Source organism: Lycorma delicatula, chromosome 2 (assembly GCF_047948215.1).
Source record: "Lycorma delicatula isolate Av1 chromosome 2, ASM4794821v1, whole genome shotgun sequence".
In the NCBI taxonomy this organism is placed as follows: Eukaryota; Metazoa; Arthropoda; class Insecta; order Hemiptera; family Fulgoridae; genus Lycorma; species Lycorma delicatula.
In genome coordinates this window covers 13,828,501-13,850,588 of record NC_134456.1, presented here as the reverse complement: position 1 = coordinate 13,850,588, position 22,088 = coordinate 13,828,501, and the positions used below count along the sequence as shown (strand labels likewise).

Below are 22,088 nucleotides of genomic sequence, written 5' to 3'. Positions count from 1 at the left end.
CTTCCAAAAAAGAATGGTAACCCATCTGAGATACTACAAAAAGCAGAATTCAAATGCAGATAGCAAAACAATTGGAGACTATGGCAGACTTACAGACACAGCTATCAGTAATATTCAAATCTATTTGAATATGATGGCCTTGCCATCAGGAGAAATGCTACTGCAGGTGTAGACACCATGAAGCCAGCAATATGGTCAACATACCTCCATACGGGATCCACCAATGATAAACCGATGCACGCTTTTTGTCCTGCCGATGAAAATACACGGTGCAAATACAGAAAGGAATAATGTGTGGGCCTATGCCCACACATTATTGACCATTATATTATATGACCATTGATCATTATATGACCACGATCAACTCACATATCTTCCTTATGTGGTGCTACAATAAATAATGAAGATATTTTCTGATCTAGCAAATCCTATTTTACTTGGAAAGTATGTTCATGGGGGTACACAGAATGCTAGAAAGTCCCTAAATAATGTCATTTGGAGCCAGATCCCCAACAAAGTTTTTGTTCGCAGAGCCACATTAGAATTAGGAGTCTATAAAGCCACTGTAACTTACAATAAAGGAAGGGAGAACAAATATCTAATCTTTGAAAAGTTGGGTTTACAACCAGAAAATAATTGTGTTGAAACAATGAAATTTATCGACAAACAACGGATCAAGTGAGTTGATAAGACAATATTAGAAGTAGAGAAGAAATGCAGACGAATTGCTCAATAGCTAGAAGGTTAGAAGATGAATTTGAGTAAGAAGAAAATCTTCTTTTTTTGGGGTGAACATCTTCTTTCTTTTTCCTGTTTAGCCTCTGGTAACTACCGTTTAGATAATACTTCAGAGGATGATATGTATGAGTGTAAATGAAGTGTAGTCTTGTACATTCTCAGTTCAACCATTCCTGAGATGTGTTGTTAATTGAAACCCAACCACCAAAGAACACCGGTATCCACGATCTAGTATTCAATGGGGGGTGAACATCTGGGTCATGTTATCATCACCCAGATCAAATAAGAGACTCCTTCTCAGATATTAAAATATTAGTAAAATACGATTAAAACTATGATGAATACTAAGATAATAATAGGAATGAAATTGAAATAGTAAAAGAAAAGCACAATTAGGATAATATATGAAACACAAATAATAAAATAATATCAAAATTTATGATGGGTTAAATCTTAAGTATATTAATCTTCTTATGAGTAACAATAACTGGTCTAGTACATTCTTGCCATTTCCTAGGCTGTGCCATATCTTAGGATAGATTATCTTTAACTGAAATACAGATAATGCATCCTGTACTCCAGGACAGTATTAGAGCAGGTAAAATAGTTATAACTTTCAATCGCGTTTTATCAAGCTTGTAAATTTTCACCTTTAGGAATATTTTTCAATGGAATAAAGCATACGATAATAAATATTAATAATAAACGTAAGATACTTTTTTATAAGTAACAGAATACTAACTTAACAAATTGTTTAATTTGTTAATATAATACACATACATGCATGTATGTATATACGTTAAGTACCACAACTGTTAACTGTTTACTGGGAAAAGTTAGTTGTGAAGTAGTTTCAATTGCCTTCATCACTGAATCAAGTATTTTGTTTCATATCAACATGATAATATCAATGGAAATGTAGGTGATACTTAGTCCTAGAAGTAATAACTTCACTTTATTCGCTGTATAGTGAACATTATTATTCTCAGAGAAAGAACTCTAACTGGGTCTTTTGTATCACAGGCACTATGCATGCAACACAAACATGAACAGAGACAGGAAAGACAAAGGAAAAAATAATGTATGATACAATATTAACAAGAGATAAATAGATTCATATATAAATAAAAATATACTGTGTAATATATGTATAATGAAAATTTCCCTTATATAATGGTTTTATGGAAAATGCTTACATAATATAGTTAGGTGAATAATTTAAAAATATTTCTGTCTTTATTTTTCCCATTATTAAAGTCAGTGTAACAGTTCTTCCAAACTTGAATAAATAATGACTGAAAAATTCAAAGGAAACAAAAAGAAAATAATACCTTAATTGGAGTATGGGTTGTTACTTAAAAAAAAAACAAACTGCTTTTTATATCATTAAATATAAATACGTCTACGAAAGGAAAAATAAAAGTGATGCACATAATAAAAGCAAGGCAGAATTGCAAGTGATTAAATCTGTCTTTATAATGGTTAAAATTAAAAACATGAAAGAATATTTAATAATGATGCTAAAATGAATGAATTTAAGCATACACAGGGACTTAAACAGGATAATCTAATACCTGTGGTATAGATGTATATGTACGTGGTACAGATAGAGGTTGCATAAATATTTCAGATGCTCAAGAACTTAAATTTACAATTGATTTACTGCAAAACAATTTCAATACTGTAAAAGTTTTTAAATATTGATAACACAAATAATGTCAAGTAAATTATCAAATTACAAGCATCACTTACTTTTATCTCTTCCGAATAAATAAATAAGTAAATTGAAGTAGTTATGAAATTGTAAGTGAAGTTGTATTTGTTTATATAAACATTAAATCACAGTAGATAAAATGATAGAAATTAACTAACAAATGAGTACTGATTAATTTAGTCAAATCAATTAAATAAAAAGTAATTAATCGTACTGAGTTGTTACATAATTACTACTGTTTCCAAGTAAACAGTATTGTATATCAAGTGTTAAAACTAAATGGCTGCAAACAGCCTAACATGAGTTATAAGTCATTTCCAAAAATTACAGCCATGTTTCAGCATAACATGCAAGGGGAAAAGAGGAATGAAGTGGTTTCCCTATCTCTTTTTTCATTAAACCAAAAATAGAAGTGGATTTTGAATAAAGAATTCATTGAAATGCAGAAAATACTTAATCTTACAAGTGAATCTTTCATTTTCTTCAGCAAAGCAGATAACTGTTTAATGAACACTAGACCTGGGTCACTATCATGGAAAGTGACCCTGGTAGTACCTCTTGTACTTTAAGTGCTTTACATGTATTACAGCCATAAGAAAAACTGGGCCAGAGAGTGTGAGGGAACAAAGCAATGTACGAGCCTCTTGTAATAGTTAAACAATGTACATACATTGCTCTGACTCAAGACAGGACTTTACAGTAAAACAAAACATAAATATAAAGTATAATTTTTAAGTTTAAGAAAACAGATCAAAGGATCATCCTTTTTAAATAACATAAACCAATTGAATTAAGTTAAATTTCAATAATGAAATTTAAGAATTTCACAACTTTATGAGTGTAAGAAATGTACAAAAGAATGTTTAAAATATGCTCTACGAACTCTTCACAATGTCCACTCCAAGTGTGGGTGTGTGGGTGTTTTTCTCCACCAATGGTATTCCAGTTATCATCCTTTATCAAGTAGCTATTTCAGTCAGGAGTGGTTACTTAAAAAAAATTAAGGTTTTTTTTAGACTCTTCTATTATAAGGGTTGATAAAACTGTTCCTAATCCTGATTACACCTCATTTTGAGAATATTGCTATTATACAGCTAAAATATTTTTAAGATATTCTAGCAAATACATCAACCTCCATGGGGTAGTAGTGGTAGTGTTCATTTTCCATCCAGATTTCCAGGATTTGAATCCTGGTAATGTTTAGTATTTTTCAAACTATACTTTCCAAATTGTATTCCCACACATAAGCTTCCAAGCTTATGTGGTGATCAATCATCTAGTAAAACAAAAAAATTAGATTGAAACAGTAAAACATTACAACTTCAATCTTTTACAACAGTAAAAATTTATTGAGATTCAATCTTTAGTTTTCGGGTAATACTTTATTTTAATTGTTATGAGTGTTTCTGATAGTATTACAATTTCATAAGCTAAAAGAAATGCATACATAAAATTTTTCATAAAATTCAACTTCTGTTGCAATATATCACTCCTCAATATAATTCAATACTCTTATCAAATTATTTTCAGAAATTTTACAGAATCAATCCTTATATTACCAAATTTCATGATTATATGTCCAATCATTTATGAGTAATAAGGAATACCAATGTCACCACATGAGTGAATATAAATATTATACATACTTATATCAATTTTCAAAATGAGTATTTGTGATACCTCTGGGGCTAAAATATTACGAGATTCAAAAATATGATCTATAATTAAACTTTTGGCCAATAAGTAGGTTAAGACGTTAAAACTTTTTCTTTTTATTGTCTTGTATGATATTCCAGAAATCTACAGATATCTAGTGCAGTTTGTGAATTCAGGGTCTTCAGGCAATTGCATCCTCATGTAGTGAGTATACTTTCAGCTTCTAACATTCCTAAATCATTGACCCAGGATGTGTAGTTAATTAGAAACCAACAGAAAGATTGCTGGAAGACAGTATTGAAAGTCTAAAATAGGTTTCAAGGTTAAAATATTTAATATCACAGGTTCAATCAGTTTTCAAACTATTTACCTGCTGTATAGAAGATGCCACTACCTTTACCCTATAACCCAGAGCAAGTTAAAGATGATCATAATATGTAATGCTTATTATATTAGTACTTCATCAAGAACTGAAATATAGGAATTCTGTCTGACCTGACTGTTAATCAAACGGGTAACTTGTGCAACTAAGGTTCTGGGAAAGAGAAAAATAACCATGTATACTAAAACTCACAGCACAGCCCCCTTGTAAGTTGATTATCCTCTGCATTCAACCTCCTCTTTGTTTGTATACTTTTGGTTCCATCTCGTTAATGTGGTAACTGTCAACTAGCTAATAGGTAACATCTACAAGGGTGAGGAAATTATAGTCATTAGCTGCCTTCTCAGAAAGCTCAGTGAAGAGAAGACACTCTATCTGTGGGCTTCATCTAGACCATATCAGGAAAATTTTGATCTCCTAATTACTCCTTCTATAATATAAATCTAAATCTACCTTGTTTACCGACTGCAAAAATCCATAAATTATAATAAAAAAGATGAAACAGTGCTGGTATTAGTATGTATTAAATGTTGAAAGTTCAAAGCAATGCATCTGCTGAAAAGTGTGATACAAACAAGTAAACACATATTAAAATGAACATCTGGGCTCAGATACAGACGTGCACAGTATCAGTATAAAATCATATTTAGATCTGTTTGCTCATTTAAAATCTGTATCTGAATGAGTATTTAAAAATAAGGTCCAAAGATACTGTTTTTAATAAAATCATTCTAAAAAAATAGTGATTTTATTTTTAAAAAAAAGAATGAATAAGTTTATTTCAGTTTTAAATTAATGTAAACTATTTTTATAAATATCCAAACAATCCCAAATTGACTAATTTTATTTTAAACAAATTGCTTTTTCTAAATACTTATTCTAAGACACATTCTAGGTAAAATTCCAAAATTCAATTTTTCATATTTTCCCACTATCTTTCCTATCGGTCAATACAATGGATAACAATATCCATAATTTCCCTTAAAAAGAAATTAGTCATTGATAAATTCTTCCTTTTCTATAAAATCTTACTTTCCTTCGAATTAACTTCTATCAGATTTAATTTATGGAGGATAACACATCTCCTATTTATGATACACAAAAAAGATCTTTAATAAAAATAACTATCAAAACCTATGTCTTGCAGAGAGGCTAATCCAAAATTATTTTTCTTTGGTTTCGGAGGGCTTCACGTTTTAGGAGAACAAACTGATCAATGTTGTGTGAGTAAAGGGATGTTATTATTATTATTCCTTTTTTACCTCTGCCTTTCTCTACTTTTTATGTTTATTATAACCTCTTCCAGTAAGTGTTCCCTTGGGCCTTATTGTTTTCTAATTAGTGCAGTATTTGGGTTAGTATGGCAACATGCAAAACATACCTTTCATATTGTACATGCTTTAATCTTCAATAATAAAGTATTAAATAATACACACATTAAAAAAAGAATTATCTAAAATATGAAGTTCAACTTTGAGGAAACAAAATACAAAGACCAACCACTATGACTACATACATATATAACAATTACTTCTTTTAATCTTACAACAAACTTCTGTTAGAAAACATCTTTTATAACAGCACACAAAAAGGACTGATTAATTAATTTGAATTAAAAAATAATTTTTTATTAGTACTTATATACATATATATATATTTGGATAATCTGAATACATAGGCTTTCCTACAATACAGACTGGAAAAAAAGTAAATTTTCCTAGCTATAAAAGAGTCAGAAGACTTTATATGTATCCATAATTAAAATCTAAATAACAAAACAACTACAAAACATTAAAAATAATTGTTTATAACTAAGCAAATAGCTGATACATTATCAATCCACTTGTTAAACAGATGTTTCATTATAACAATGATTTAATTAGTTTCTGTGTGTTTTTACTGAATTATACAGGAGGAAATAATTTCTAACTGGATTTGACTTTTCATAGTAATGATGTAATTTGGTAATAGAACTCTGTAACTGGCATTACAAACATCCATCTCATGTAATGTGCTAATTATATACTTTTGTAGATTTTTCAGATAAATAAACAAATATTTTTTAAAAACTAGAAGAGAACCTTTAACTGATTTTTGACTTACTTTTTCTGATGATCATCAAGAACATATCTGTAAGTGAAATTTAACAGGTAGTATGTGACAAGGAATGCAAATAGATCTGGCCATACGAGTTTGTAAATGCTCCCTCTCCATCTAGAACATAAGGCAGAATATTCTAATTACAAAAAAACAAGAGCACATAATTTGTAGTAATTGCACCTCCCTTTTATACTGGAATAAAAGGAACATCATTCTACAAATGCATTAAAGAATATATAAAACCACTTACAAACCAAACTAAATCAATTAATGTGGCACATTTAATTACAACGAACAAAACATAGACTTTTAAATATCTTATATCTTGTAGCTACAAGAGATATATTATACCTTGTATATGACGTATCTTACATCAAAACAACAGATCAGTACGAAATATAAAAACAAAACTATCCAACTGCCCATTTACAAGCTAAGAATAGCAAATGATCAGCAAAAACTCAAATCTCATATTGTTTTTACTTTATTATAAAATCATATATAATTTAGTAACTTCTTTTTCATCAAATAAATGCCTTCCACCTATGCTACTCATTTTCTAGTTTTTTAAATGAAGTGTATTAATCTAATGAAACTTGCAACGTCAACCTCTAATTTAGGTATAGTTCCCACTTAACTGCTGCTATACATTAATTCCAGTCAAATTTATCTATTTATTCCTCCTTCTTTATTTACATTTTTTAAGCCTTAAACAAAATATGTTTTAATATCAATATAAAACAAGTTTTCAAATTTTAAGAAGTAGAAATAAATGAAAATTAACCAGTTATGGTGATTGATGACATATAGAGGTACAGATAAACCAATGTATATTATCCATCTGACAGATTTATTGCTACACTTGGCTCTTCAACACTTTATATCTTCTGCATTTTTACTCTGATAATAATGAATAAATATATTTTACAGTAGAAAAGCTACCTTTTTCAAATTTATATGAATCACAAAAAAAATCTTTTGAAGAGCTACAACATTTTGAAAAGTAGTGAACTATGATTAGTTAAGCTAATGGAGCATAGAGTGTGTGAATACTCTCTATTTAATATCCTGTACCATGCAAATATCAACCTTCCCTTCATGAGTTGTAACTAGAAGGCTGCTAAAAGACGCATCCTGTTATCACAAACGAGGATTGACAACTGAGTGACCATCGATATAAATGGTCCCCCCCCCCCCTCTAACAAGTGTCTTAGCCGCTTGGAGGGCGGATGAGTGGGTAGAGGCAAAGTGCACTTATTAGTCTTTTTTTTAACCTCCAAGACTACTGTTAAGTATGAAATGAAATGACAATTTTTGTAGTGTGTGAAAATGCTGTGGCTGATCAGGATTTGAACCCAGGATCTCTGGATGAAATATCAAGATGCTACCACTCACACCATGGAGGCCGACACTCTCTTCTTGGAGAGAGAAATCACTTCTTAAGGAGGATGAGCCCATTTAATTGGGTCAACATCATAGGATGCAGAAGGTAAGGGCAAACCACCACATTAAATATCCATAGAATAGCCCAAGGAACTGCAGTTTCCTATGATGTATGCTTTAGTGAAATGTTCTGGAAGTAAAGTAGTCCCTGCTTTAGATCTTCCATCAGGGATGACTAGAGAATATGATTAGCTAAGAAAAAGGCCTCTAACAACCAGTACAGATATACAGCAACATGGAATGTATGCACTCTACTACAATGTGGTAAGTTGAAGAACCTCAAAATGGAAATGGAGAGAATGCGGGTCGATGTACTGATCATAGCTGAGACGAGATGGACCAGTAATGGTGAATTTTGGATTGGTAACTACAGAGTAATTCATAAGGGTACAATTGAAGGAAAGCTAGACCAAGGCGGGGTTAAAATTATACTAGGAAATAAGGTGAAAGTATATGCCCAATACAATGGCAGAATTATTCTAGTCAAACTAGAAGCTGAACCAGTAGGTACAGAAATTGTTCAGGTATTCATGCCTACAACTAATCAAGACAACGATGACGAAAATGAATTATACAACACTTTGAATGAGATAATGAAAAGAATTAAGGCAAATGCAAACCTTATCATCATGGGAGACTGGAATGTCGTAACTGATAAAGGGAGAGAGAGAACAGCTGCATGATCTTCTGGCCTGGGAGAGAGGAATGATCAAGGAGACTCCCTGTTAGAATTCTGCACATGCAATTAACTGATAGTTACAAATACATGGTTTCAACACCACCTTTGCAGGAAATACACTTGGCAGGCACCAGGAGATTGAAATAGATATCAGATCTATTTACATCCTAATTAGAGGAATATATAAAAACCAAGTAATAGATGAAGTAGTTATTCTAGTCCAGACAATAACAGTGATCATAATATACCAGTCAGTAAATGCTTGTTAAAATTTAAAAGATTGAAAATAAACTGGAAAATTAGATTGAACATCTTAAAATTAAAAGAAGTGAAGTGAGAATTTTGAGAAAATACAAACCAAAATACTGAGAATAGTTCTAAGAGATGAAACTGGATATCAATCAACAAAGAAATCTCAAGCAAGACAAATCTGAAGACGGTACAATGCAGTAATCGTCAGTAAAAAATGAAATAAACAGAAAGTATAAACAAGTGAAAGAAAACTATTTGCAAGAAAGATGTGAAGAAGTAAGGGAACAGATGTCACACAGGAATATAGAGACTGCATATAAAAGTGTAAAGACTTTTCTTTGGTAAATGTAGAATAAAGAGAAATGTATAGAGGATAAAGATGGCAAACTCATATATAAACAAAAGAAAATGGTAAAAAGATATCTTGAAGAGACTTATGAAGGCAGGAATGTAATAAAAGACATCCTGGAACCTTTGAAAGAAATTGAAGAGGAAAATAGAGGTGACAGAATATTTAGAGATGAGTTTGACAGTGTTCAAACTGAAAGAAAAAAAATCTCAAGGTGAACTAATTCCAGCTGATCAAATAAAATCAGCAGGGAAACAAACACAAAATGCACTTTATAGATTAATATGTGATATTTATGAAACTAGAGATGTTCCAACAGATTTTAGAAAATGCAATTTGTACCTTTGCCAAAAAAGGCCTCTGCTAAAAAGTGCAAACACTGCTGGACATTAGGTTTAATATCACATGCATCAAAAATATTAACAACGATCATTCTTAAAAAAACAGAAGCGACAATGAAGACCAGTTTGTTATGCTAAGAGAAATACGAGTGAAATACTGAGACAGTTGGATTATTTGGAATCTCTACAAAGAACAAATGGCTGTTGTATAATGCCGAAAGCGTAAGCAAGAGGCAAACATTAGATAGAGCTTAGACAAGCTAGTTCTCTGTCAACTGTACTTTTCAATGGTTACTTCCAAAGGGCTGTAAATGAGTTGCGAAAGAGGTTGGACTCAAAAAGTGGTATTAAGATTTAAGGTGAGAAAATAGATATGCTTTAGATTTGGATATTGATGACATTGCACTTTTTAGCAGAAAGTGAGGAGGAGTTGACAGAAGTTCTACGAGAAATGGATAACACCCTTGCAACTTATAACATGAAAATTAATTATGTTAAGACAAAATACTTATTATACTTAGATATCGTGGACTGAGAAAGTAAGCAAAGAAGTGGTTTTGAGGAAAATCGGAGAACCACAATGTCTGATGGATCACATGAGGAAGAGGACATGTGTTAGTAATAAGCGTGACTGCTTATTACTAAATATTGTGGAAGGTTCTGTGGAGGATACAAAGTGGAGAATACAAAATTTGAAACAACCTATTTATTATCTTTCTCATAATAATTTGATTGTAAGAATTAAAAAAAATTAATAAAGATAGCTAACTTTTTCTAGTAAGCTTTGCTTAAGGATATAATATAATAATCTTATTTTTAAACATAATCATTATTTATATAAATTTCTACCTATACAAAAAAAATACTCCCACGTATGTGGAGTATACCGTTCAGTATTTACTTTTTTTTTAATTACATTTTTCTATATGAATTCATGCATAAAGAAAACTTCTAATATGCTCCCGAACATTTTGAATTCTACTGAAAACAACAGCATTGAGAAAAATTAAAATGTTACAGAACTAATGACAAAAATAAAATTTATAAATATGATTTATAGCATTTTTTTTTTTTAATAACAAAAAAGAAGTTTGAAAATTATTTATATGCAGTATTTTATGAAAATATTAGACTAGCCCAGAGGCTGGTCTAGTGGTCATCATTGCAGCTCTTTTTCAAAGTCGAAGGTTCTGAGATTCATATCCTAGTAAAGGTTAGTTATTTATATATGTATATGAATACAAGACAGTGGACGACACAGGTGCACTTTGGTGGGTTTTTTTTCTAGAGAGGAGGAATCCCGTTTATGTACAAAGTGTTGGGCTTGCTAACAGGTTCTGCAAGATGTTGTTAAACTGCATAAGTTTATCTGTGCCCTACCAACTCCCCTTCTGGGGCCAGTCCCACAAACAACCCTGGGAGGTGCCATCGAGCTTGGAGGAGTTACAGTCCCCATATATCATCACCATCGCCCATCAAGCACGGACGAATGACGGCTCCACAGGAGGCTGTCCGTGTTACCCCCTCGCTCTTTAGCCTTAGTTTTCACCTCTGTCCTTGGAGGTCTTGGTTTCCAGCTTGTCTTCCTTGACTACTTTGTCTTGTCTTCCTTGCCATTGGGATTGGCTCAGGGGCTCCAGAGTCCACCTGTCTCATCACTGCTGCCCGTCCAGGTCGCTACACGCATGGTGTATTTGCTTTAGTATCTGATTTAGGTGTGACTGGATAGGTCTCCCCCAATCGGTATATCACAGTTTCTCTCCGGGCATGGTGCCTTTTGGGCGAGTTTGGCTAGGTTTCGTTTGGCGGATTTGAGTCAATGGCCGGATTGTGGGACTGATGACACAGTGGACCACGCCCTCTACGTCTGTCCCCGATACGAGGTCGAACGTTTACGAACTGTTAGGGAACTTGAAAGAATACATTCATTTCTGGATCTCCGTATTAACTGGATGATCCACTAGGAGTGGTCTATAGTGGCTGGTTTCCTTCGCGCTCTTGCGGTTTGTATATCTGTAGACGGAGTTTAATCGAGATACCCGATCGTGATAGGATTCCGGGTGGCTAGGGTTCCGGCTTAGGCATTGGATTGGTTGGAGATACGATGCATTGGAGTTGTGCTACGGTTATTTTGGCGTTATTTGTGATTCGATTTGTGGCTTCAGCTGGTGGGGGTAGCTGCGCCGCCGGGATATGGTAGCCCGTGCGACCGGGGACGTGGCTTCCCTTCGCCGGTGGTGGTCCTGATCGTGAATTGGTAATGCCACGGGAGACTCCATGATGGGACCGGGTGGCGGTGCGGGATTTGTCCCCGTCACCTGCGCGGACCGGAATGAGGTTACGTTTCCCTTGTTAGGTGACCTAAATTGGTCGACTTATTTGGGTGCAGGTCTGAATTTCTATCTTGCGTAAGACATCATTTTGATTGTATTAGTGTTTACTGAATTGCCTTTAAATTCGTTCGTTTTCTGAGACATTCACAGTCACGAACGGTGCTGTCAAATCTGGACAAGACGCGGGATTCGCGCTTCCGCGGTTTCGGTCTTTGAGGCCTAAGTGAAGGCAAAATTTGATTTTTATTTTACTGATGTAAATGTCTGCTGAGACATTTACATCGGTGGTATCACAACCGAGGTCTCGCTGATGACTGTAAGATGTAATCAGTTAGAAGGTCTAAAGACGACCTCCGGTAAAGCCCCTGAGGGCTCGGAACGGAGGGGGTGGTGGTGGCGACCGGTAACGGTAAGGTGGGTGTCTTCCCTCTACGGGGTTGGGATGTACGTCCATATAAATACGAACGAATAGCAGCTTCATAGGAGGCTGTCCTTCACCTCCTTACATGCCTCTCCTTTTATTGTAACACTACCATGTCTAGTTTTGACACTCTCCCAAAACAACGGAACCCGACGAGCATGGTACGCACTACGTTGAACGCATCAATCTGTCCCGTAGTGGCGACGAATTTGCGTCTCTTGTCCACCCATCTGTGCAGAGAAAAATAACATGTTCCAGAGTATCTCGTTCACCACAATATGGGTACTCGGAATTCTCGGCCCTTCTCCTTCCAAAGAGGTACGTCCGAAACGCACCGTGTCATCAGGAATTGGGTGAGCCAAACACCCTTCTAAACAACAGCCCAATCTCTCCGATCTGCCGGTGGGTCCATCGACCCTTAGTAGAAACGTCCCATCTAGACTGCTATTCTGTCAGAATTTCACTGATAGCGACTTCCTTGCGCACTCCTTTCTGGGTCCTCACACATAGTCTAGCCAGCTGTTGCAACGGAGGTATCCCAGTAATCACCAAGATCGCTTCAGTGGAAGCCGAGGAGTAGGAGGACGCTATTGGTCCGAAGGGCAATTCTCCTCTGCACACCCGCTAACTGGCGTCTGTTCCTGTCAACCTCTAGGGCTCTTTGCCAGATCGGAACAACATACAAGAAGTCAAAATTGACCACGTGTGAGAGTACTGTCTCCTTCTGGTGGTTTGTGGTGCCGTCGTGTTTCCTTACAGTGCTCAGACTTCTGACTACCCGTTCGGCCTTGGTGCAGGTCACTCGAACATGGACCGTGAACGTAGCCCTTCCGTAGTCCCGATTGGGATGGGTCTTATCCTTAATCTCCCCATAATCGGAATCATCGTTGTCTTTTCGTGGGATAGATGAGGACGCTTACTCTCATCCAGTCACTAACTATCCCTATCCCTATATTGGCTGCGCCCGCTACCTCTTCCTCTGTCTGCTCTGTGACCACCAGCGCGAGATCGTCTACGAATGCCACGGGATGTACGCCATCAGGATATTTCAGTCTCAGGACATCGCCATAACTGCAAGTAGTTTTGCATACCCCCCCCCCCCCCCCCGGCACCCTAAATATTGAATCCAGCTGAGGGAGTTAAATGCATTCTTCACGTCCAGTAAAATGTCTATTCGGATTTGTGAAGTCCTCCAGATGCCCTCCACGGCACTGTCCACTATCTGCACAACCTTGTTCACAGCATCGGTAGTGGACCTCCCAGCCCTGAATCCATACTGGCGTGAGCTGAGACCTCCTTTAGCGTCAGTTTTTTCTCTCAACCACATCTCCATTATCCTCTCTAAAAGGTTGCACAAGTTTATGAGGCAAAGAGGCCTGTATGGGATGGGCGCATCCTCCATTCCTGGCTTCTTAATCAGCACCAACTTACATGTCTTCAAAGATTCAGGTATATAGTCGCTGAAAAGCATGCGATTCATCACACTGAGCAGAACCACCGGGGCCAACTCCACTAGGCTCTTTGGTGGTTAGGTTCAATTATGATCACATGTCTCAGGAACGGTTGCCCTGAGTTTGTACAAGACTACATCTCATTTACATGTCATAAATGTTATCCATTTCACTGGGGTATGTGGGGATTGCTTATTGTTCACTGGTGAACAGATTGCAATGTACACATTAGGAAAAATAATTTATGAAGACAAAATGGTAAGTTGAAGTAAACGATTTGTGAACTTCAGTTTTTGAACAACAATAAGGCAATATAAAGAAAATATAGTTTAAAATTCTGTTTAAGCTCTTAAAGAACATTTATAAATACACGTGTAATGTTTTTTGTACGGATGACTGCAAAATACGGTTGGCCTGAGTTTGTACAAGACTACATCTCATTTACATGTCATAAATGTTATCCATTTCACTGGGGTATGTGGGGATTGCTTATTGTTCACTGGTGAACAGATTGCAATGTACACATTAGGAAAAATAATTTATGAAGACAAAATGGTAAGTTGAAGTAAACGATTTGTGAACTTCAGTTTTTGAACAACAATAAGGCAATATAAAGAAAATATAGTTTAAAATTCTGTTTAAGCTCTTAAAGAACATTTATAAATACACGTGTAATGTTTTTTGTACGGATGACTGCAAAATACAGTTGATGGGAACAAATGAAACAGTGACAGTGATGAAACTCATGCACGTGCATAAAAAAAACAAGTTATTGCTTCAACAATTGGACTAATTATTAATTTATATTAATTTAAAATATTTTAAACTTCTAGTTCAAGTATGAATGTGAATAATATGAAATAAAGTGGCATCTACCTTACAGACAGTATACACTAGTAAGTTGATAAACTACTCCCCCATTAACAAATGAATAGTTTGCTTACGCCTAAATATATGATGGGATTATTTTATAAATTAAAATAAAAAACATCTACATATGCTCATACATGTTATTACATGTATATACTATTCAAAACAAAGTCCTACTGATGTATAATATACATTTTGGTTACTGATTATACACATGTACAGAAGATACTTATGATCAATTTATAAACACTTATATATTCTTAAACATATAGATGCTATTCAAATAAAAATCCTAAACTAACAAAACATAGTAATAAATGACAATAATTTAACATTAGTTATTTAATATTGCAAAATTAAGTAAATTTGTTTTGCTAAGCAATAGTTTTATTGAATAATTAACCTTCATTTTAGTAAAATATTGCTCAGTTAGAGATAAGTATGTTCACTCTGAAAAAAGTTGAATGCCTCCTACAACTCCCACAATCCCTTGAAAGACTGAGACAATTTTACTTATTCAGTGCTACACATAACTGATTCTGCACCGGGCACTTAAAATAAATGAAGAAAACAACAGTTTTTCACCTAGAAATAAAAGTACTAACCCAAAAACAGGGCCATTTTTTTATTCTTGGACGCACAACAAAGATTTTATTAGCTCCCGAATGTAATATTATTACAACAGACAATTTAAGTTAACAATACTAACACTAAAATTTAAATAACAGTAATATAAAACAAATAAAATTAACAATTAAAATGTGCAATATCACAGTGAAAAAATATTAACAGGGCCAGAACCTTAAGGGTTCAAGGAATTATTCTTGGGTAATTGTATCCAGAACATTACCCATCATTGAAATTGTGACGTGTGGAAATTCTGAAATGACTGAATTATATATCCTTTTAGCTAGACTTTCGTAAGAAATGGCATATGTTGTCTAGAATTACAAGTAAATTTTCTTCATACAAAATAAAAATATTTATTACCCATAAAACTGAAATAATATAGAAATAATTTTTTCTTCTTTTTTTTAGTACATCCCTTTTAAATAATGTATAAGCGTGTATGCACTCAAGATTACAAATGAAACTTGAGAGAAGTAACATGAAAAATATTAAATAAAAAAATAATTAAAAATAAGATAAGATACTTCAATAAACACTAAACAGAATAACCTAAAAATTACTAAGATAATTTCCCAATGTTGCATTTTATATTTACAAGGAAATTATCTAACTTGTATACATAGAGGCGGGAAAATAATGACTAAAAAATTCAATTTTTTACAACTATAGTTAAAAACACGGCTCCAACTCAGCCTTCTTTCCTTGTATGTCTAATAGCATATTACTTTTTGTCCTTCATGTCATTCATTATACTGTTCAGCTATCAACAACATGTTTGTCCTCATTAGCTTTGTTTTAGTTTAGTCGCTGTAAATTACTGCCACCTTCTATATCGGGTGTAGATATGATTTTGATTTTACATTGTTTATCTGTTTGTTATCAGTTATTTGACTGGTGTGATGTTATTTTCCAGTCCTTTATGTTTTGTTTTCAAAATATTTACTTCATATCTTCTGCCATAATTTTTTCATCTAAACAACCTCTAAACAACCTTCCGTTATAAAAAAGAAAGCTACATGTTTTAATATGTGATGTAAAACCTAATTTTTATCCCTTTTTTCAAGATACTGTGGCAAACTTCTCACCACTCAATTTTTTAAAAATGTGTTTCATTTTGTACCTACTTACTATTCAGATAGAATTTAATCTTGTAGTTGTGAAACATTACATAAAAGAATTCATAAATATTTTAAAAGATTTTTCTCTAATTTCTAAATCAATATCTAACATCATCGGACTTCTTTTCTATTAAGATTTTTTTTTGCTGCTTTCACTAGCCAACTTTTCAAATCTTCTTTAGTTAGCAATTGTTTTTTCTTGCCTTCTACTCATTATTAATTGTTATTTCTATTTTGATTTTATTTCTATAAGAATTCAATTTCAACCGAGTTCAATGACTTATCAAATAAAATTAAATCATATAATCACTTCTTTCTATTAAAATTTTGAAATGTTTATAAATCTTGAACCAAAGAACTGGTTTTAAATTTCAAGTTCATTTTTTCTTATAAGGTTGTCTTCTGCCCATCATGTAGTTATAATTCAAAATTTATCATTTTTTTGTAGTCTATTTTTAATTATTTGTATTGGAGAAAGAAATGATTTCTTTATGGTAGCTAATTTCTCACGGTAGAAAGATGTGCTTTTCTAGACGCACTTTTTATTTTCTACGTAAATTCTGCATGTTTAAGACTATTTTACTTTATCAAAACTTTCAAACCTGTATATATCTCAATAATTTCTGGACCGACTTTGATTAGTTAAATTTCATAGGATTTAGAATATGAAAATTAATTTGACTCTTCATTTTTTCTAGATTGAATGTTAACCCCTTTTTAGAATTATCTAGAATGATTAAGTTAAACAGTTTGATGAGGTATTTTTATTTTCATATCACTGCTTACACAATAGCTACTGTAGACATATGTTTACAATTATCTACAATTTGAATTAATGATAAAAGTTAAGGAACATTTAATTTATCTCTGATCGACTTGGGTCAATTATGTCGTTCAGAAATGGAATGTTTATAAATTTTCAGTAAATTATTTTCTCACTGCTATTTAAGCAATGTATTTCAATTAAAAATACATAGCTTTTAATTAAAAATTTTTTCAAATCCTCCAATTTCCCATTCCTTTGTCCAGACAATGGCAATCCCCGTTTCCTGCAACAGTATGCAAGAAGATTCTATATTCAGCCACAAGATATTATTGAACACAAGATGTTCTGTCATGTTTCCATTGGTAGAGAAATTTGTATATAAGTACACGAGTTTAATACATTTTTATTTTTATTAATTTAAATTATTTATTTTTTAAGAGCATAAATTTAACCAAACGGGTCACATCAGAATAACAAGAAGATAAATTTACAATAATAATTTTTATCTTATTAAAAATGCCGATTTCAAATTACTGACTGAATTTAATTTATACTTTTTATTAAATCAATCAAGTAAATATTTAAAAAAATGTTTTCCTTGTAAGATAATATTAACAAAATTTTTTTAAAATAATTAAAGGTAACAGAACTGTCCAATTCTTTTTATTTATTGATACCTAGGTCTCTCACTTTAAGTTACCTTAGATAAATTTCCCCATCAGATGAACCCCATAACCATCAAAATTAATTTCATAGTTTTTATTATTATTCAAAATTAACTCTTTTTAATACACGTTTTTGTTATTTTGGCACTGCATTGAGAATGGAATGTTTCAATTCAATAATAAATATAGCATGTTTGTAAATCTATAAAAAATGCGTCTTTTTAATTATTATGTTTTTTAACTAACGTACTGCAACTGATAAAATCATTAGCCACTAATTTGTCTAATTAAACTGAATGCAATGTTGTTAAACTTCAATCTTTTAAATGAATTTATTTATAAAATATTGGCTTCAGTTGTTGGTATTTTATTTTTTACTTTTTCTTGTCAACTTTTAGAATACTACAAATATTCCAGTAATTCAGAATCATCAAACAGTAAAAGACTGAAATGTTTTTTCATTTTAATCAGGAGCTCAAATATCCATCCACCTTATCCAAAACACAAATCTTAACTCTAGTAAATAAAATTATACAAATCTTTCTGTTACAATTAAAATTTCCAACATTAATATTTAAACTTTAGATTTAATACAACTTGTCAGTCTTCTTTATGGTTGATGGTAGCACTGATAATAGCCAAACAGCATTCCCAGTGACAAATTTATAATACAATAAGTTTTTTTTTATAACAGTAATGAAAACTTATCGAAACAAATTTTTTTAATGTTTAAATAAAATACATTAATTTACTCAACTTAATTACATACACATAAGAAAATAGTTCATTCATCAGCAAGAGTGTGTTTTGAATAATAATATATATGTTTATTATAATTATTACTCAAGTTTACATTTACGTTTCTATTCAAACATAACGAGTAGGTATATTTATCAGTTAATGAAACCACTGTTGATTAGTATATTAAATTAAAAACCCAACATCATTTCAATGTAGGCTAATTTTGTCATTCAATCTAATTAATTATTCAATTACAGTAGCATCTGATAATGCTAAATTAACATACATACAATTATAGAAATAACATTATGTCAATAATGGTAGAATTACTTCATCAACTGAGAGAAATATTATATAAATTAGTTGGACTCATTTACATAAAATAATTCATCTGTTTGTTTTATTTTAAAAGTACAATTTAATATAAAAATATAAATAAACTGAATAAATTTTATTTTATATGATTTAAAATGAGAAGGTACCTTATAAAACCCACAAAATAAATTAGATAACACATTTAGATTAATAGAAATATTAAGCGACATAAGAAATATTAATACAAAAAAAGAAAGATGTATTTTCAAGATAAATACAAAACAAAACACAGCCGTTAAAGAATGAATTTCAGAATTAACAGCTATTATAGGCTGTTACTTTATTATAGGCAATGACTCTTAGTTATTATCAGCTAAAATAGGAATATAAATATATAAACGATTTCAGTTAATCAACACAGCATAATCAATCCCACATGTACAGAAAGGAGAATTGGTACTGAATTTGAAATTTCGACATCAATTGATTTTTATAACATCTACACAAAAATACTCGCATAACTTGTGGCAAATGTGAACTGGTTGTCCTCCTTTATTCTATGTCCTGAAAAATTTCTTTTATTTCACTCTAACTTCTTTTTGTACCGTTGTTAATAAATATTCTTTTACCTCTTCTGCCTTTCATTTTTTTCTCTACAATCAGCTCTTCTACTGACAATAACTATGTAGTAAGAGAATTACACAATGCTTTTTCAAGATTCCTCTTCTTTCTTACTCAATTCAATATTACTGAATTCCTTATTATATCCATCCGTTTTATTCTCTATTTTTCCCCTCCCAAAAAAAACTTATTAAAGTTTTCCGACTACTTCTTTTCTTTCATTTCAATTTTCCACAGACCATTTAATTTTCTTTTCAGATCCATTCAACGTGATATTCCACATGAAATATTTGGTAAAACCTTTTCGGTTACATAATGATACTTTTAGCTAAAAATCCATTCACAATTCTAGAGCTATACGTAATGCTTCCTGTACACGATTTCTGTTATATTAATAAACTTTAAAAATATAATGCGTGTTCTGTGATATTTGATTAAAAAATAAATCTTGAAATTTTAATATGTATCATTACTTGATAATAACTTTAAGAAATCTGATGTGGACACCGCAGAACTTCCTTGTACGCCTATTAAATTATACATAAACAAGTTTTTAAAATGAAAAGTACATAAAATTTTATTTAATTAATAGCCAGATATTTTTTCATTTTTTTTATTCTTATTATTGAATTATTATTTATTGTACAACTTTTTTACAAACGAAGGTTAATAATTATTAATAAAACAATATATTTAAATTAAAAAAAAGGAGATTAAATCGGATTCGAACTGATGTGCCTTCCTGTTGTAAGACCCAAATATTTTATTAATTAAAATTTTATTTGGTTATAACTCTGGAACCAATGAAAATATTACCACTTATGATATATCATAATATATATGATATATGATTATATTCTCTTCTCCAAAATAATTTTATCTAATACTTAAAAAAAATCTGATGTGGACACCACATAACTTCCTTGTACTATTAAACTATTAAAACTACATATACACATTTAAAAAAAAAAAGAAAGGTACATAAAATTTTATTTCATTAATAACTTTGGATATATATATATATATTTGTTATTATTGAATTATTATTCATCGTAAAACTTTTTTTTACAATAAGAGATTAATAATTATTAATAAATCAATATTTTAAATTAAAAAAAAAAAACTTTAAAAAAAAAAGGAGATGAAGTCTAATTCGAACTGATGTGCCTTCCTGTTGTAAGACCCAAATATTTTATTAATTAAAATTTTATTTGGATATAACTCTGGAACCAATGAAAATATTACCGCTTATGATATATCGTTGAAAAGTTCTCAATGAGGGCTTATTACAGCAGTTAAGAAAAGTTCAAAATCCAACTTTTGTTTTGGATTTTGGGCTTTTTTGGACACTTTTGGTTCAGCCAATTGCAATCAAAAGGGGAGGTGCACAACTAGGTGTTACAACAGTCCTAAATACAAAATTTCAACTTCCTACGGCTAATCGTTTTTGAGTTATGCAAGATACATACGTACTTACGTCACACCGAAGGATTCATGGATGGACAAAATGGATATTTCCGTTGAAATTTGAAAACTAACATTTTTCGATCGCAATACTTTCTTTGTTTCGTACAAGTAAGTAAAAAAAACAGAAAAATTTAGGGGGAGGAAATTCCGAAAGATTTCCTAAAATTTCCTCTTTTTAATTTTTATCAGGTAACACAATAATGAATGGTTAACAGCTTAAGTCAAATTTAAATTAACTGATATAGTTTTGACAAAGATAATGCATTGATGAAAACATGAAGGGAACATGAAAAAGAGGATGGTATAAAATATTATAAGATGTAGAGGAGGAATTAATACAAAAGACAGATTGGAAAAAAATGGAAATGGGATTCAGAGGAAACCAAAGCACTCAAGCTGTAGTGTATTGTAAGTAAGCACAAAACCAATATATCAAAAACACTAAACTTAATATTTTTCTATACAGTTTATTTAAAAAAATATATTTTGTTACTTTTATCGAATACCGGCGCCACTGATTATTTAATTAAAAAGCCAATTTACTTTTTTTTATCAAAATAGGAATGCTATTTAAAGATTAAATGCCACAAACGAAAAGGATGAGATAAGAGTACGTTTCTTAAATCACAATAACGTAAATTCAACTCGATATCTGTATCTAATGTACTGCAATCGGTTACCTAGAGTTTTGCGAGATCTGTGAAATTATCGTGAAAGCAATTTAATTTCGCTACCGACGTTTAAAATGAACGTTTGGAATTTGCCAGGCAACGAGCACGATGCCATTGAGTTCCTGAAACTGAGTGGTGTTTCTGCCAGGAACTTATGGCGTTTATCGTTTTCTGCAGTATTTTTCGTAAAAACGGTGACTTTCGTTCTTAAAGTTGCCGACAGATGGATTCAAACTCTGTTATCAAGGACAACGTTAATGACAGGAGCATATTGTACTCGGATTTCTGGCGTGCGAACCGAATCGTAGTGCCCGGTAGTTACCGGGCACTACGTGGAATCCTACTTCGTCTAATTCATGTGGCGT

The 22,088-nt window shown here is 32.0% G+C and overlaps 1 protein-coding gene across 2 annotated transcripts in view; it reads right to left on the bottom strand.

The window, feature by feature from the left end:
* LOC142320477 (bestrophin-4-like) overlaps window positions 1-22,088 on the bottom strand; it is a 324,943-nt gene that overhangs the window by 47,192 nt on the left and 255,663 nt on the right. For both annotated transcript variants that reach the window (XM_075358294.1, XM_075358295.1), the window contains exon 3: window positions 6,594-6,704. In XM_075358294.1, the coding sequence (XP_075214409.1) occupies window positions 6,594-6,704 (111 nt within the window). The remainder of the gene's footprint in view (window positions 1-6,593; window positions 6,705-22,088) is intronic.